This window comes from Siphateles boraxobius, unplaced genomic scaffold (assembly GCF_051911475.1).
Source record: "Siphateles boraxobius isolate OS27281-9 unplaced genomic scaffold, OSU_SipBor_1 46, whole genome shotgun sequence".
Classification (NCBI taxonomy): domain Eukaryota; kingdom Metazoa; phylum Chordata; class Actinopteri; order Cypriniformes; family Leuciscidae; genus Siphateles; species Siphateles boraxobius.
In genome coordinates, this window is record NW_027509097.1 from 19199765 (window position 1) to 19217200 (window position 17436).

General features: G+C 48.8%; 1 protein-coding gene across 1 annotated transcript in view; it reads right to left on the reverse strand.

Annotated features, from left to right (window-relative positions):
• lrp2b (low density lipoprotein receptor-related protein 2b) overlaps window positions 1–17436 on the reverse strand; it is a 207593-nt gene that overhangs the window by 137667 nt on the left and 52490 nt on the right. Inside the window, exons 21-24 of the mRNA XM_077201294.1 lie at window positions 13098–13475; window positions 12737–12985; window positions 6547–6755; window positions 6249–6433 (exon numbers count right to left, since the gene is read on the reverse strand). Of these exons, the coding sequence (XP_077057409.1) occupies window positions 6249–6433; window positions 6547–6755; window positions 12737–12985; window positions 13098–13475 (1021 nt within the window). The remainder of the gene's footprint in view (window positions 1–6248; window positions 6434–6546; window positions 6756–12736; window positions 12986–13097; window positions 13476–17436) is intronic.

Genomic DNA, 17436 nt, shown 5'->3' on the forward strand with positions numbered 1-17436 from the left:
GACTACAAACACAAGCTCATCATTTATTCAGGGTGTGGGACCCACTCACGCTACAGACCTATTACAGATAAGTGGGTGGGACTTCACTTGCAGATACAGAAAGCAATATTAGCCATCTTGTTTGGAAGCTATGATAACAAGCGCTGTGGAGATAGGAAGTTACGACAATGACGTAAGAAACTAAACATGATATGGAAGAAGAGGATTTTGAAATTCTGCTGCTCGAAACCGGTGTTCGTGGCTATCTTAACGAGCCGCGATATAGTGAAGAGCAGCTGAGGCTGATGGAGGAACAGGAGGCGGCTCCCTGTCGTGGACGAGGAGCCCGGATTGGCTCGAGCTGAGCGGACTGCTGGTGCCTGTGCTCTCACTGTGCGCTACGGACACAGATAGAGTCCGTCTGCTGCAGAGAATTTCAACGATGACAATTTCTCTTGGACGAAATCTCTGAATCAGACGACCACACAGACGTTTGTGTTGTGATCCATCCTAGTTTCGCATCGCATTCTGACTGAACATCCAGGTATCATGCAATAATTCACCATATAGAAAGAAATACAAACGAGGAGTAATCTACTAATGAGTTTGCGGGGTTCGTTGTTGTGGGAAGAATGAGGCGGGAACCGGCGAACATTTAAAAAATTTAATAGTAAAATAAACAAATACAAAACAAAAATATAAGCCAGCAGCCCCTCACTGCTGGCCACACACAACATAAACAAAACACAACATAAAATCAGGCCTGTTCCTCACTCGATCTGCCCTTTTCTTCGCTCCTTGTTTTATGCGTCTGCTCCACGTTGAGAGATGTGAGAGAGACCGGTGCGTCTCACAGGTGTCGTTCATTATCACTCACGCCACCGGCCTCGCGCCGTCCTCTCACGTCCCTCGCCCTCGTCCTGCTCGCCACAGCCAACTAACTAGAAATTTTGTGTGAAATTAATTTCTAACTCTGGTGGCAGCGAACGTTAGCCTTGTAGACAGAAGAGTGATTTATCTGATGTCTGCGCTGTTCTGGATTAGTGGGAGTGGATTGCGGAGCTGTGCAATGTGGTGCATTGTGGGAGTTGTTGTCTTACATACAAATGCGCCCTAAAGTTATTTTCTGTCTTTTCTCGGTCAAGAGGGCACCCAATTCAAAATTTATTTTACATTTCGACTACATATATGACCCACTTTCAATAAAGATTAATGTTAAAATGGGTGAAGTTTTCCTTTAACAAAATTTTTAGCAGTAGGCACTGTATTTTATGCTGCTTTCAATTTAATACACAGATCTAATATACACATGCACTTTTCCTGCGGTTTACGTTCACTGACATAACTGAATGTGTTTATGTGGACTTTGTGTTTTTTACATAGCCTTGCATGTATTTGACAATTTAAGTCCAATAAAGCTTAGTTCCCTTTTGTTGTCATTACGAGTTCCGTCATGAACGCTCTGTTGCGATGCTACTGTCTCCTCAGAGTGCTTCTTCTCGGCGCGATCCTAAGCACCCGCCACTGCGAGCGACGAAAGTAGTGCTCCCTGGGTCAGGTGATGTCCACCATTCACCTGTGGGTGAACCTGTCCAATGTGAAGGATGTCGGGCGGACCCGTCTCCTCGACACCCCCATATCCCAGGTCGGCCTCTTCGGCGGCGCGGTTGAGGGCATTGCCGCCCATGAGCAGACTGAGGCATATTCTGCCCCGACGGCCCGCTCTAAAAAAGCCCCGCCGTCGGCTCAGATCCCTCAGTCTGCCCACCGCCGAGGGCGCCCTACCGCGGCTCCACCCCGCCCATTTACCCGGGCTGGCTCTGGAAGCCGCAGGAGGACGCCACAGCCCTCTCCAGTCCCGCTCCCCGCTATACGCCGGGATAAGCGCGCTCCTGAGATGGGCTGCTCAAAGATGGGGCTCAGTTCTTTCCAGGGCCACTCCTTTCCCCAGTGGAGGGCCGGGGGAGAATCCTTATTCTCAGAAAGAAATGACTCTCCTGTCTCTGAGCACACAGAGTTCTCGGATGACAGTGTCTGCCGCCCCCGGACCGCGCCACTCTCATTCTCCTTTGTCGCCAGACCCCTGGCAGAGCAGGCCCCCGTGGAACGCTGGTCCTTCCCTGGCCTCCTCTGTCAAGGTGCGGTTATGACCGTGTCCCCACACCGGGTCGCTATGCCGTCCATGTCCAGGCCATTCTGCTTCGCTGCACCACCGGGACGTCTGTGGTTCGCATGACTCCACTGGCACAGTTCTTGTGAGCCTGGCTAGAGCTTCCCAATCTGTCCCACTGGGTCACGTGAAACATCAGGCTTGGCTATGCGATTCAGTTGGCACGGTCTCCTCCCCACTTCAGGGGAGTCCGCTCCACTATGGTCGGTGGCAATGCCCCTATCATGAGCGCGTAGGTTGCTACCCTACTGGCGAAGGGTACGATCAAGACTGTCCGTCCCGGAGAAATCCGGTGGGTTACGACCAATCCTGGACCTGCGCATCTGAACTGCCCCCTTCTCAGGCTGACGTTCAGATGCTCCTGGCCAAACGCATTTTTTAATGTGTGCAGCCACAGGATTGTTTTGCAGCGATCGACTTGAAGGACGCCTACTTTTATGTCTCTGTTCTCCTTCGAGTCAGACCGTTCCTGCGGCGCGCATATCAGTACGCCGTTCTACATTTACATTTACATTTATTAATTTAGCTGACGCTTTTATCCAAAGCAACTTACAATTGCTATATGTCAGAGGTCGCACACCTCTAGAGCAACTAGGGGTTAAGTGTCTTGCTCAGGGACACATTGGTGTCTCACAGTGGATTCGAACCCGGGTCTCTCACACCAAAGGCATGTGTCTTATCCGCTGCGCCATCACCACCCCTGTTCTCCCATTCGGGCTAGCCCTGTCTCCTCGCGCCTTCTAGTTCATCTGGGCCTTCGGGTCAACTGGGAATAGAGCAAACTTTGCCCCGTGCAGAGGATCTCTTTTCTCTGTATCGACTTGGTCGCTTTCTCCACTCAGCCACTGCTGACTTGCCTGAGACAATCAAGCACAAGAGTGCGGTTCCACTGAAGTTATTTCAGAGGCTCCTGGGGCATATGGTATCCGCAGCCGCAACATCGCCGCTCGGATTGCTCATATGAGACCGCTTCAGCTTTGGCTTCGCGACCGAGTCCCAAGGTGGGCATGGCAACACGGCACGCTCCGAGTACCAGCTACTCCGACCTGCCGTCAGACCTTCACCCCGTGGTCGAACCTCAGTTTTCTACAGGCTAGTGCCCCTGGAACGAGCTTCCGGGCATGTTGTTATCTCAACACATGCCTCCACCACGGGCTGGGGCGCCATGCGCAATGGACACGCTGCCGCCAGCTCCTGGACAGGACCTAGCGCCCTTAGCATGTCTATTGCATCGAGTTGTTGGCAGTACGCCTTGTTCTGCACCGCTCTTGCGTTGAACAAAGGTCAACGCGTACTAGTCCACTCAGACTTTACCGCGTCAGTAGCATACATCTATCTTCAAGGTCGTCTACGCTCCCGCCGTATGTCGCAACTCGCCCGCCACCTCCACTTATGGAGTCAGAAGCATCTGAGGTCACTTCGAGACATTATTGTTTCCCGGAGCCCTGAACTGTGCAGCCTACGAGCTCCACGGTCTCAGCCCCTCCCTGGAGAATGGCGACTACATCCCCAGTCGGTTCAGCTGATTTGGGACCAGTTCGTGGACGCACAGGTAGTCCTGTCTGTCTCCCACGACTCATCCCATTGCACCCTGTTTTATTCCCTGACCGAGGGCACGCTCGGCATGGACTCACTGGCACACAGCTGGCCGCGGGGCCCCGCAAGTATGCGTTTCCCCCAGTGAGCCATCTTGCACAGACCCTGTGCAAGATCAGGGAGGACGAGGAGCAGGTCATATTGGTCGCGCCTCACTGGCCCACCCGGACCTGGTTCTCTGAACTTGTACTTGAACTTGTTCCTCCCTGGCCTATTCCTCTGTGAAATTCCCTCCTTTCTCAGGGACGGGGCACCCTATGGCACCCTCGTTCCGATCCTTGGAACCTCCATGTGTGGTTCCTGGATGGGATGAGGCAGGTTGAGTACCCTACCACCTGGCTACCTTGACTTCCACTTAGCATCGTCCACGAGACATGTCTACGCGTTGAAGTGGAACCTCTTCGTCAACTGGTGCTCTTCTCACAGAGAAGACCCCCGGAGATGCTCAATAAGCGTTGCGCTTTCCATCTTGCAAGATGGGTTGGAGTGAAGGCTGTCTCCCTCCACCCTAAAAGTATATGTTGCCGCTATCGCCGCACATCATGACACAGTTGAAGGTAAGTCCGTGGGAAAGCACGACCTTATCTTCAGGTTCCTGAGAGGAGCGAGGAGACTAATCCTCCTCGCCCTCCTCTCGTTCCCTCTTGGGACCTCTCAGTGGTTCTAACTGCCCTGCAGAGTGCTCCCCTTGAGCCTCTGCAATCAGTCGAGCTTAAGTTCCTGTCAATTAAGACAGTGCTCCTGGTTGCATTGGCCTCCTTCAAGAGGGTATGGGACCTGCACGCATTTCCGTTGACGAAGCGTGCCTGGAATTCAGGCCGGCTTACTCTCACGTGATCCTGAGACCCCAGCCTGGATATGTGCCCAAGGTTCCCACCCAGGTGGTGAACCTGCAAGCGCTGCCCTTGCAGGAGGCAGACCCAGTCTTGGCACTGCTCTGTTTAGTACGCACTCCTGCCTACGTAGACAGAACGCAGTGTTTCTGGACCTCAGACCAGCTCTTTGTCTGTTATGGTGGGAAGCTGAAGGGAAAGGCTTCTCCAAGAATAGGTTGTCTCACGGGATGTGGACACCTTTGCTTGGCTTACCAGCAGCAGGGTCGATCATGCCCCCTTGGTGTGACAGCACAGTCCCCCGGAGTGTGGCTTCCTCTTGGGCTCTAGCACATGACACCTCGCTAACAGACATCTGCAGAGCTGCAGGCTGGGCGACACCCTACACATTCGCCAAATTCTACTATCTCCGAGTGGAGCCAGTGTCCTCTCATGTACTCGCTTAAACCAGCAGGTACTGGGACCCACTCAGGTGTCTTCGCTTGCTCGCCATTCCACTCCACGGACTGGATACGTGCGATATTTCCTCAGGTGAGCTTCCCCGCAAGCCCTGAGTTCCTCCACTGCTGACGTCGATGCCAGTGTCTATTGCCTGCGCGTTGGCTAGGTGCCTTCCGTGTGCATGGTCCCCCCTCTGGGCGACCCCCACATGTGTATTTCCACTGTAAGCCTCTCTGAGCATGTGTCTTTCCCTTGGCAAGCCACCTTGCCACCAGTGCTCTCCATATGCATCCCTCCGGGTCATATGTGTATTCTCTAAGACGGCGTCCTCCTTTTATACCCACGAGGTGGGGCGGAGTTGCGCCATGCAAATTCCGCAGACCCATGGCATTTCTTTGCCATTGGCTCGTTTTGTAATACTCAAAGTCGATAGGCTTTCTAAGCGAAACCCCATTCGTCGTCACGACGGAACGTCTCCGACTTTTCACACTCACGGGACGCGCTGTCTGACATCCAGCTTTATGTGCAGATGCTTCGGATGTGTGCACTCAGAAAACCATTTATCAGACGTTTAGACTGATATGGATAAAAAAAACGCAAGCAGATAATAAACTTTCATGATGATAAAGAACTACAATGTCATGTGAGATTAACCGCTATAGAGATGAAAATCAAAACCAAACAGATGTTTTAGTTTTTGGCAGAGTATACGAGGCACAAGCTGTATAAAGGCTCCGCCCTCTTCTGGAAAGCAGGGTGTCGAGCAGCAGCTTATTTGCATTTAAAGATACATGCACAAAAACAGATTTATTTTTTTTGACTCAAAAATGGGCATGGCATAATAAATAATCTGTGGGGTATTTTGAGCTGAAACTTAAAAAAACACATTCTGGGGACACCTAAGACGTATATTACATATTATAAAAAGGGGCATAATAGGTCCCCTTAAACACACATACATAGAGCACATCAAATATGGTTAACGGAATCTCAAACATGCTTGCCTAACATGAGAAAACTGAAGAGGTTTGTTCTCGCGGGTCATGCAAGCAAAGTTGGAGCTTCCACAAGGACCAATGAGGTTTGTTCTCCTGCATAAAGCAATTTCTGTTTAAAAAATGTTTGGTTTGGAATGACTTTGAATGAGTAAATGATGACAGAATTTTTTCAATATACTCTAAAAATTCATTAAATAGCAACAAATTAGTAACTATGTCCAACATGCATACTGGTTGCGGGGGTCTAGAGCCAGTCCACGAGGGCTGGTGACATTCTTGGTAATAAGAATCTTCCGGAAGTGGCCATCCAGAGTGGCGACTTCAATGTTCTCCATGACGTAGTCGGTCCAGTAAATGTTTCTACCAACCCAATCCACTGCTATACTCTCAGGCACCATCAGTCCTGATGAGAACACCTAATATATCGACATCACCAAATTAATTAATCCTAAACTGTAGTTAATTAACAGAGATTCAATATATCCCTATAAGACAACTAGACCAATCTTTATTTCTTCTTATTACTTACCTGTTTTTTGTCTGTGCCATTCTGGAATGAACTATAGATCATTTTCTCAGATGAATCACCCCAGTAAACTCTTTTATTGACATGATCAAAGTCTACAGTAACAATGCTCACACCGCTGACTACGGGATTGACAAGGGGTGGCCTGAAGTAGATGCGGTTAGCGACGATCTGACTGTGCCTGGCCACCAGAAGTAAGGCCTCACCTGGGGCTGGAGCAGATTACACATTTCCCAGAGATTTCAGGTTTTACTATTCTTATATTACTGTACAAACAATTTTTTAAACTACTTCACAAGAAATGTTTTGGATTTGATGTTAGTTGGAGCAGTGTGAACGTCCCGGGTTACGTATGTAACCCTAGTTCCCCGAAGGGACGGACGCTGCGTGTAATCGTAGTGGGAACGCCCTCCAGCGTAACGCGTCTGAAGCATGAATGAAATTAGTCAATGGAGAGATGGAGCGTCATAGCGAGTGACGTCATCGACCAGGAAGCTATAAATATCCCCTGAGCACACAATACGCTAGCTTAAAGTTAATGAAGCAAGCGACCCAAGGGGATGCCGGGAGTATGGCAGGACACGCAGCGTCCGTCCCTTCGGGGAACTAGGGTTACATACGTAACCCGGGACGTTCCCCTTCAGGGACTACCACTGCGTGTAATCGCAGTGGGAACGCAATACCCAAATCCCCATACGACCAAATCCCCGTCGTGTGTCATTAGGAGACACAAACCGACGAGAGAACCTGAGCCCCGGGAGTGGAGCTAAGATCAAGGGAATAAAATCTAACGAAAGTGTGCGGTGAGGACCAGCCTGCCGCATCACAAACGTCCTGAAGAGAAGCTCCTGAAAGAAGAGCTGTAGAGGCAGCCATACTCCTGGTGGAATGAGCCCTTACAGCCAAAGGTGAAGGCTGATGGGCCGAACCGTAAGCAAGCGAGATGGCCTCGACCACCCACTTGCTCATCCTTTGCTTAGATGCCGGACACCCTTTCTTAGTTGACCCAAAACAGACAAACAGTTGTTCCGATCTCCTCCACAGGGCAGCTCTGTGGACATAAGCATCTAAAGCCCTAACGGGGCACAGAAAATTAAGTTGACGTCAGAAAAGGCGGAGGACAGAAAGCCTGCAGAACTATAGGTCTAACAAAAGTAGTTGGCACCTTAGGAACATAACCTGGTCTCGGACAGAGAAAGGCCTTAACCATACCAGGAGCAAATTCCAGGCACGAGGGAGCCACCGAAAGTGCTTGAATATCTCCAATTCATTTTAGAGATGAGATAGCGAGAAGAAGGATAGTCTTTAGCGTAAGAAACTTTTCCGAAACTTCCTCGATGGGCTCGAAAGGAGCTAGGGAGAGACCTTCTAAGACGATGGCCAGATCCCAAGCTGGTACCCTCGTGCGAACTGCAGGCCTCAGCCTCAAGGCGCCACGAAGGAAGCGAGATATAAGTGGGTGTCTCCCGAGAGAACCTCCGCTCGAAGGGGCGTGGTAAGCAGCTAAGGCCGCCACGTACACCTTCAGTGTGGAGTGGGATAACCCTGTGGAGAGACGGTCCTGCAGGAAATCCAGCACTGTACCAACCGGGCAGTTAACTGGGTCCTGCTGGTGAAAAGTTTCCACCTCGCGGCATATAACTTCCTCGTTGCGGGAGCTCTGGATTGGAGGATGGTCTCAACGACCTCAGTCGAGAGACCAGAATCTATGAGCTGGGCCCCCTCAGAGGCCAAGCCCACAGCCTCCATAGTTCTGGGCGGGGGTGAAGGATCGACCCACTCGCCTGAGAGAGTAGATCTCTCCTGATCGGTATCTCCAGGGGAGAGCCGTCGAGGAGAGACACTAGGTCCGCAAACCATACTCGGGCCGGCCAGAACGGGGCTATTAGCAGAAGACTGAGCCCGTCCCGGCGAACCCTCTCCAGAACTCCCGGGAGCAGAGCGATCGGGGGAAAAGCGTACAAACGTGACCTCGGCCACAGATGTACCATCGCGTCCAACCCCAGTGGGGCTGGCAGGCTGAGAGAGAACCACAGTGGACAGTGTGATGTCTCTCGGGAAGCAAATAGGTCTACCTCGGCACGACCAAAATGTTCCCATAGGAGCTCCACCACCTCGGGGTGAAGACTCCATTCCCCGGGCCTCGGCCCCTGCCTCGACAGGATGTCTGCCCCCTGATTTAAATACCCCGGGAGATAAATAGCTCTCAGAGAAAGAATTTTCCCCTGGGACCATAGAAGGATCTGACGTGCCAGTTTGTAAAGTGGGCGAGAACGCAGACCCCCCTGATGGTTGATATAAGAGACCACCGATGTGTTGTCTGACTGGACAAGAACATGGTGGCCCCTTAGGTCTGGGAGGAAATGTTTCAGAGCCTGAAACACTGCCAACATCTCTAGACAATTTATGTGCCATAGACGGTGACGGTCCTCCCAAAGACCCCCGAGCTGGGCGACCAATCATGATCGCCCCCCACCCCGTGAGAGAGGCATCTGTCGTTAGCATGACGCGACGACAAGGAGCTCCCAACACAGGGCCTTGGGACAGAAACCGAGGATCTTTCCACATAACCAGGGCGCGATGACACCGTCGCAAACTCATGATCATGCGAAGCGGATTTCCCCTTGGGGAGAATCCCCAGGTCCTGAGCCACCACTGTAACGGTCTCATGTGCAGGAGGCCAAAAGGTATCACGTTGGACGCAGCTGCCATGAGACCTAACAGTCTCTGGAACTGTTTTACAGTGGATGACTGGCCTAGCTTGACCTGATCTACTGCGGCGAGAATTGAAGCAACACGAGCAGGTGACAACTGTGCCTGCATCGTCGTCGAATCCCACACTACACCGAGAAAAGTGGTTCTCTGTAATGGAGAAAGAACACTCTTCTTGGCGTTGCGCCTCAACCCCAACCTCTTGATGTGAGCAAGAACATCTCGATGCCGAACCGCCTGTTGTTCTGATTGAGCTAGAATTAACCAATCGTCTATATAGTTCAGAATACGGATGCCCTGCAGCCTCAGCGGGGCTATAGCCGCATCCATACACTTCGTGAACGTGCGGGGTGACAGTGCTAGGCCGAACGGAAGAACCTGTTATTGGTAAGCTTCGCCCCCGAAAGCGAACCTCAGGAACTTCCTGTGTTGAGGTAGGATAGATACGTGGAAGTAAGCGTCCTTTAGATCTATCGTGACGAACCAGTCCTCGGATCTGATTTGACACGATCTGCTTGAGAGTGAGCATCTTGAATTTGAGCTTCCCTACAGCGCGATTTAAGAGACGCAGATCTAGAAAGGGACGCAGCCCTCCATCTTTTTTCGGAAAGATGAAGAACTGGCTGTAGTATCCTAACTCCCTGCTGGGTGGAGGAACCCGCTCTATAGCTCCTTTCGCTAAGGGAACCAGCCTCTCGAGGCTGGCCTCTGGATGAACATCCCGAATGACTGACACAGCGCCCTGTAACGTACTGGCAGGGAACAGCTGGTCTGGGCACTCCACAACCCTCCTCGGAGGGGGCGAGCGTCCCTCGGGAAATCGCTCGCCGAGTCTCTCTACGCCCTGTATAGGCAGGGTTAGTAGAGCAGACCCCTGAGGGCATCGGGAAAGACAGGGCACCGTTTTTTGTGCAGTGAACTCAAGTCTTCCACGATGGGGACCACCCTCAGAGTCCCGACGTTCAGCACGTCAGGATTTTTTCGACGCGGCCTTCTTGGCGATAATGATTGTCCTCAGATCAGCCCTGCCCCGAGAAGGTCGCGCCGGAGAGCGCCCCGCCTCGTCCCTCCAGTTTCTCTGCGGTGGGGCACGAGACGCGACACTCCGTTTCTGCTGCGCTCTTTTTGAAGTACTCGGCGGCTGGGACTGCCCTCGCTCAGCAGCCCCAGCGACACGCACTTTAAGGGGCATAAATTTCTGAAAAGCAGCCGCCTGTTTCTTCTCTTCCTGGAACCTCTCCGTGACAGAGTGAAGAGCGTCACCGAAGAGGCCCGCAGGCGAAACTGGAGCATTAAAAGGAGAGTCTTATCTTTCTCCTTCATAGAGGTCTGACTCAACCACAAGAGACCGGCCGATAGATTTAGCGGTCTCCTTGGTGGCCCGGAGAGTGAGATCAGCAGTCTGCATGAGCTCATTAATCATATCCACAGAAATTTCACCCCCCTCACAAGCATCTTTAAGCAGGTCAGCCTGATAAGCCTGCATAATGGCCATAGTGCGCCGAGTAAGCCTTCCCCACTAACACAGAAGTATTTTTTTTTTAGTGGCTTAGAGGGCAGAGCCGGTGCTTTAAGTGAAGATGACGAAGCAGGAGAGAGATAGCTGGAGAGCGTCTCCTCTGCCTTCGGCATGGTCACGTACCCTGAAGCTTTTGCACCAAAAATGTTTCCATAAGCATTAGACTGGTTAGTATAAATTCTATTTGAAACAGGTCTAACCCAGGTCTTTGAAACCTCAGAGTGAAGATCTGGGAAGAATGGTAAGCACCGGCGAGAAGGCTGAGGACGTGCAGACAGAAGTCTATCATCTAATTTGCTTTCATTTCTAGACTCCTGCCTATCAGTTGGCCACTTTTTTTTACGTTTTTTTTTTTTTTTTACAGCCCGAGATAACACATCTATCAGCCCCTCTTCAGCAGTATGCTGGAGTGACGAGTCAGTTTCTTTTGATGCAAAACTTTCGACATCGAGCTCCTCAGAACTGGATAATCTAAGTTCGACATCATGTGCCTCGACCCGGGCAGAAGTAACCGCCGCAGCGCGTGCTTCCAGAGCCGGGTGAGAGGCAGTAGATCTCGCTGGAGATAGCTGAGATAGGGCGGAGCCCGTCTCAACGTCGCCAGTGAGATTCATCTGCGAGCCCCAAGGCTCTGCCTCAACAGAAGCGGGACCCGAGCCTCGGGGAGCTCGCAGCAAACCACTCTCCTCGAAGAGCGATCGCCGCGAGCGCAGAGTTCTCAAGGGAAAACGCTCGCAATGCTCACAATCGACCCCCTCGAGAGCCGACTGGGCATGCAGCAATCCCAAACAAGCAACACACAGCTGATGTGTATCCCCACCCGTGATGTATCGTGTACAGGGGAAACACACTTTCTATATTGCTCGCTCGTCACTTTGACACTCATATTGGTTTTTATATATATATATATATATATATATATATATATATATATATATATATATATATATATAGTGAGAAACTCCTGTCTAAACAGACAAACACAATCGTTAGATTTCAGACACACACAGAGCTTGCTGTAGTAACAAAAAGCTAGCGTATTGTGTGCTCAGGGGATATTTATAGCTTCCTGGTCGATGACGTCATTCGCTATGACGCTCCATCTCTCCATTGACTGATTTCATTCATGCTTCAGACGCGTTACGCTGGAGGGCGTTCCCACTGCGATTACACGCAGCGGTAGTCCCTAAAGGGGAACTAGCATTAAAGGGTTAGTTCACCCAAAAATGAAAATATTGTCATTAATTACTCACCCTCATGTTGTTCCAAATCCGTAAGAACTTTGTTCATCTTCGGAACACAAATGAAGATATTTTGATGAAATATATGAAGCAATTAGTAACCACATGTTGTAACCACAGTGCAGCGCTTCCGGGTTCTACATCAGAACACCGATGCCAATTGGCAGACGCTGTTCATGTGAGCACCACGACACACGCGTTTGATGCTGAAGCAGGAGTTGACCAATACAAAGCCGGCGTTCTGATGTAGAACCGGAAGCACTGCAGTGTGTTTACTACATCAACAGCGTAGGAGACTGACACAGAAGAGAAGAAATTCGTCAATAAAGTTTTTATTTTTGTTTGTTTTTTGCGCACAAAAAGTATTCTCGTCGTTTCATAACATTAAGGTTGAACCACTGGAGTCACATGGACTATTTTAACGATGTCTTCACTACATTTCTGGGACCTGAAAGTGGTTGTTGCGTTGCTGTCTATGGAGGGGTCAGAAAGAATATATTTAATCAAAAATATCTTCATTTGTGTTCTGAAGATGAACGAAGTTCTTACGGGTTTGGAACATGAGGGTGAGTAATTAATGACAGAATTTTTATTTTGGGGTGAACTAACCCTTTAAAACCATTGAGTTCTTATCCATTTGACTAGAAATGCAATTCAGCAACATAAAGTCTTAGTTCAAACATGTTTGATGTACTGTATAAACGATCGAGATGTTACTTACAGATGGCTTTGCATGTACGTCCATCTGGCTCCAGCTGGTAGCCATCTTGGCAGTAGCATCGGAAGGAGCCGCGCTCATTGAAGCAGGTTTGACTGCAGAATCCAGGGATCAGACACTCATTTATGTCGTCGCAGGTCTTTGAGTCGTTCAGCAGCTGGAATCCTGGGTCACAGGTACATTGAGCTCCAAATGGACCCTGAATACAACCATGACTGCAGCCCCCGTTATTTACCTGACAGTCATTTTCATCTAATACGACCAATAATGAGAATGAAAGAGAAAGAAAAACAGTCTGAAAAGTTCATCAACAACATATAGCAACATGTAACACCTGCTTTACTCGAGCAGCAGCAGGACTCACTGCAGAGGGGAGACTCGTCAGCTCCATTTGGGCAGTCTCTCTGGCCATCACACACCTGAGCCTCTGTGATGCACACCTGGTCTGTGGGACACAACCATTGACCTGATGGGCAGCTGAATGGTGGAATGGGACAGTTTGTTTCATCGCTCATATCCCTGCAATCATTTTCCCCATCACAAACCCAGCTCTGAGGCACACAGTTTCCATTAGCACATTGGAACTGTTCAGAACTACAGGTACGGGGCGGGCAGCCATTGTGCTCATCAGAGCCATCCTCACAGTCAGGATGCCCATCACATTCCCACACTTTCGGAATGCAAAATCCGTCGACCTGGCACTGGAACTCATCGTCATGGCACAGACCTGGCCCACGTGTGGCTGCACATAAAACACCAGCTATTATTCATCACCAGCATTATAATATTAACAGTGCTAGACACACATTTAGTAGCTTATATCCATATAAAGGTGATGATGACATATATGGCACAATCCCATGTTTCTATAATGAAAACTATTACATATGTTAGGCAAATTATTTTCAACAACAATTAAACATCAATTACAGTAAATAAATATTTATATTATATTATATTTATATATTTTATATCACAGAAAACAGGGTTTTAAAATGTATTTAGATATTTGTGAAATTTGTAAACCTTGTGGAAAATTAATAGAGATTAAAATACTGGTTGACAATAAATAATTATGAAAGAATTGCAAGACCTTTAATGCTGTGCCTTATATCAATGAAATTAAATATGTAAAAACTGATTCACTTCCAAGAACATCAATCTAAAGGCATATTCGCACATAATTTGTAATAATTGCGGAGGTTGTCTGAGATCTTTTGTCCCGTGCCAATCGGCCATGTCTGTAATTTGTAAAGTGAAATTCCCCCGCAAATTACTATATTTCGCCGAACACAGAGGTCCTGTGATAATAGTCCCGTGCGGATCGACATATCTGTGATTTGGCCGGATCGTATATCATTTTTTCAAGGTTTTTGTTTCATGTGCGCCTTTTTGTCCATCTTTCGCGAAGAATGGAGGCTGGTTTGGAGTGTTTTGGTAGTATTTTGGGTGCTGGGTCACACAACTCACAATTTGCAGAAAGTGAAAGCTGAAAATCATTAGAAGAGCAAAAACAAAAAGAATGAAGATGGAGATGAATGGCATGTATAGCAGCATGCGGGAACTTAAATTCTGTTTATGTCATAATATATCATAGGCTACAGCTAGCTTATTAACGTTATATCCGGGAGATAAGTCGGTAAATTTGAGTAAAATCACAGGCTTCGGTTATCCCGTGCGAATCGCGCCACATAAAATTCAGATGTGGCGGGGTAATTTTTAAATTACACGAGGGGTGCTTCTCAATATCCCTCCTCGTCTCCTCGCTCCTCTGTCCTCCATCCTATGACCCGGAAACCAATCAAGCACAGCCATCTTGAAGGACATCTCAATTCTCTAATTGCACCGCGAGGAATCGGGGATCGAGGAGTGAGGAGGCTTTCAGAGGAGTCATGAGCGAGGATACACAGGTGTATCCTATGCGGAAGTGTTTTATTGACTAAACGTGACGCACGTATACATTCTCCTCCCCCTTCACATCGGTCACAATCTTTTTAATTTATAATTTACCTTTGCAGTTTATATAAACCACACATCTCACCAGGGTATCTTGCTTTATTATTATTCATTATGAATTTCTTAAATAAACAAACTTCAACAACATAAGGGCAGATCCTTTGAGCGCTGCTGATGACGCTTGTGAAGTGACGCTCGAGTGATCAAGTATTCCAATGTATAAAAAAAGCTTTCATTCGATTCCTCCGTCCTCATTTTCTGTCCTTGCGTCCTTCCCTCACAACCTACAGGGGGAGGAGCTGAGGTGCTAGGAAAGGAAGCGAGGAAAGGAAACGAGGATGCACAAATAAGAAATGAGAAGCACCCGAGGTCCCCAGACACCCGCGGCGCACCCATTTTAGGTCCGGGCCAGCCCATTTTGACCCAGGCGTATAGTGAGTAGTGAGTGATTTTCATTTTAGCAGTTCATCCAATAAACAGCCCAAAGAAAGCTTTGAGTGAAAGCTTATCAACCAATCAGCGGCTTCTACCCCACGTGTGACTTCGAACACTTTGGGTGCTTCTCATTTCTTATTTGTGCATCCTCGTTTCCTTTCCTCGCTTCCTTTCCTAGCGTCTCAGCTCCACCCCCTGTAGGTTTTGAGGGAAGGACGCAAGGAAAGAAAATGAGGACGGAGGAATCGAATGAAAGCTTTTTTTATACATTGGAATACTTGATCACCCGAGCGTCACTTCATAGCGTCATCAGCAGCGCTCAAAGGATCTGCCCTTATGTTGTTGAAGTTTGTTTATTTAAGAAATGCATAATAAATAATAATAAAGCAAGATACCCTGTTGAAATATGTGTAATGTGTGGTTTATATAAACTGCAAAGGTAAAGTATACATTAAAAAAGATTGTAATCGATGTGAAGGGGGAGGAGAATGTATACGCGCGTCACGTTTAGTCGATAAAACTCTTCCGCATAGGATACACCTGTGTATCCTCGCTCATGACCCCTCTGGAAGCCTCCTCACTCCTCGATCCTCGCCTCCTCGCGGTGCAATTAGAGAATTGAGATGTCCTTCAAGATGGCAGAGCTCGATCGGTTTCCGGGTCATAGGATGGAGGACAGAGGAACGAGGAGACGAGGAGGGATATTGAGAAGCACCCACTATTCTCTATGAGTGTAGGCTACACACACCGGCGGCGCCGTTCGTCGTCTTTCTGCGGCGCCCAGCAACTGCTAAGGACCTTGTTCAAAATCGTTAATGTCAAAGTCATTAATGTATATGATTCTGCAACTACGGGCTCTTTTGACAATCCCAATTTAAAAAAAATCAACCTCCATGAATTTAAATTTTAACCATCACAGTCTGTAATACATATAAAAATTTACACAAAATAGAATGTAGTCGTTAAGATTTTAATCTGGAACATGTTTATTTTTTATGTTTTTCGGGTCATCTTCTTTAAAAGTGTCCTTACCGCAACGTTACAATAACGTAAATTTTTTACATTTTTCCTAAGTAATTTCTATAAAAAAAATTATATATTTAAATAGCTTTTTCAAATTTGATGCAATTTTGTAAATACTGATATAAAAAAATTATATACAAAATAGGGAATTTCATGTTCCCTTTCGAAGGGAACTCAACAATACGTCAACGACGCTATGGGGGAACGCCTCAGGCGTGACAGGTGTCTGAAATCACTATCAAATCACGTCAATCATATTGACCGGCGACAGCCCGTGAATCATTAGCGTGAATGATTAACGTGCGACCTGGAAGTATAAAAGGGCGCCTTGCAAACATGACAAATCATCTCATCGTCTTCAGGGACTGTCTGTTTGAAAACGCTATTCAATGAAACGGTAAGAAAATTAAATGTACAGCACACGAGTGTGCTTTTCTTGCCTGGGAGAAGAGCGCGCACGGGAGATTCTCGAGGGAATCCTCTGTGTGAACTGTGAGCGTTTTTCTCTTAAAACGCTCGCTCTCGTCTGGCCCTCTTCTCGAGTGAAGGGGGTTCAACGTCTGGTTCTCATGGTCCCGCTCGTGCCGAGGCAGAGCGGCGACTTGCATCATGGGCTTCCAGATAGAGCTCGTCGATCATCTTGAGAGTGCTGTAAACCTCTCAGATGATTCGACGGCTGACGAGGGCGAACTGCAGGTCGATGACGAGGATTTTTCACCGACGGTTTCCTGCAGTTGCTGCTCTTCAGGACGAGCAGGAGATGGCTTATAATCAGGTAGATCCTGAACCCTCTCAGCCACCCTGCCCCGTGTATGCAGGTCTGGTGGATGTTGTGGAGCGCGCCGCCAACAGGCTGTAGCTGCCATGGCGACGCGCTAGAGGAGAGACCGCTCGCGGTAGGCTCGGCGATCGGTTTCTCCCCGGCCATACACCACCAGCTCAGGTGAGCCTTCCATTCCTTCCTGATCTTCACACGGAGATCGAGAGGGCATGGAAGAGCCCATGCTCTGCCCGTATTCACTGACATCAGCGGGTTAATTTCGCTGATGTTGATGGGATCGCAGGGCATGGGTATGTGTCGATGCCGCCCATTTGACGAGTCGTTTGCAAACTATCTCGTGTCTGGGCAGGCGTCGACACTGAGAGCTCCAACTCTGCCATCCAAACCGCTAAAGACAACAGCGCGTTTGAATGGCAGAGCATACACGGCAGCAGTTCAGGCTGGTGCTTCCCTGCACACCATGGCGGTGCTGCAGGCATACCGGGCCGACCTGCTGCAGGATCTCGAC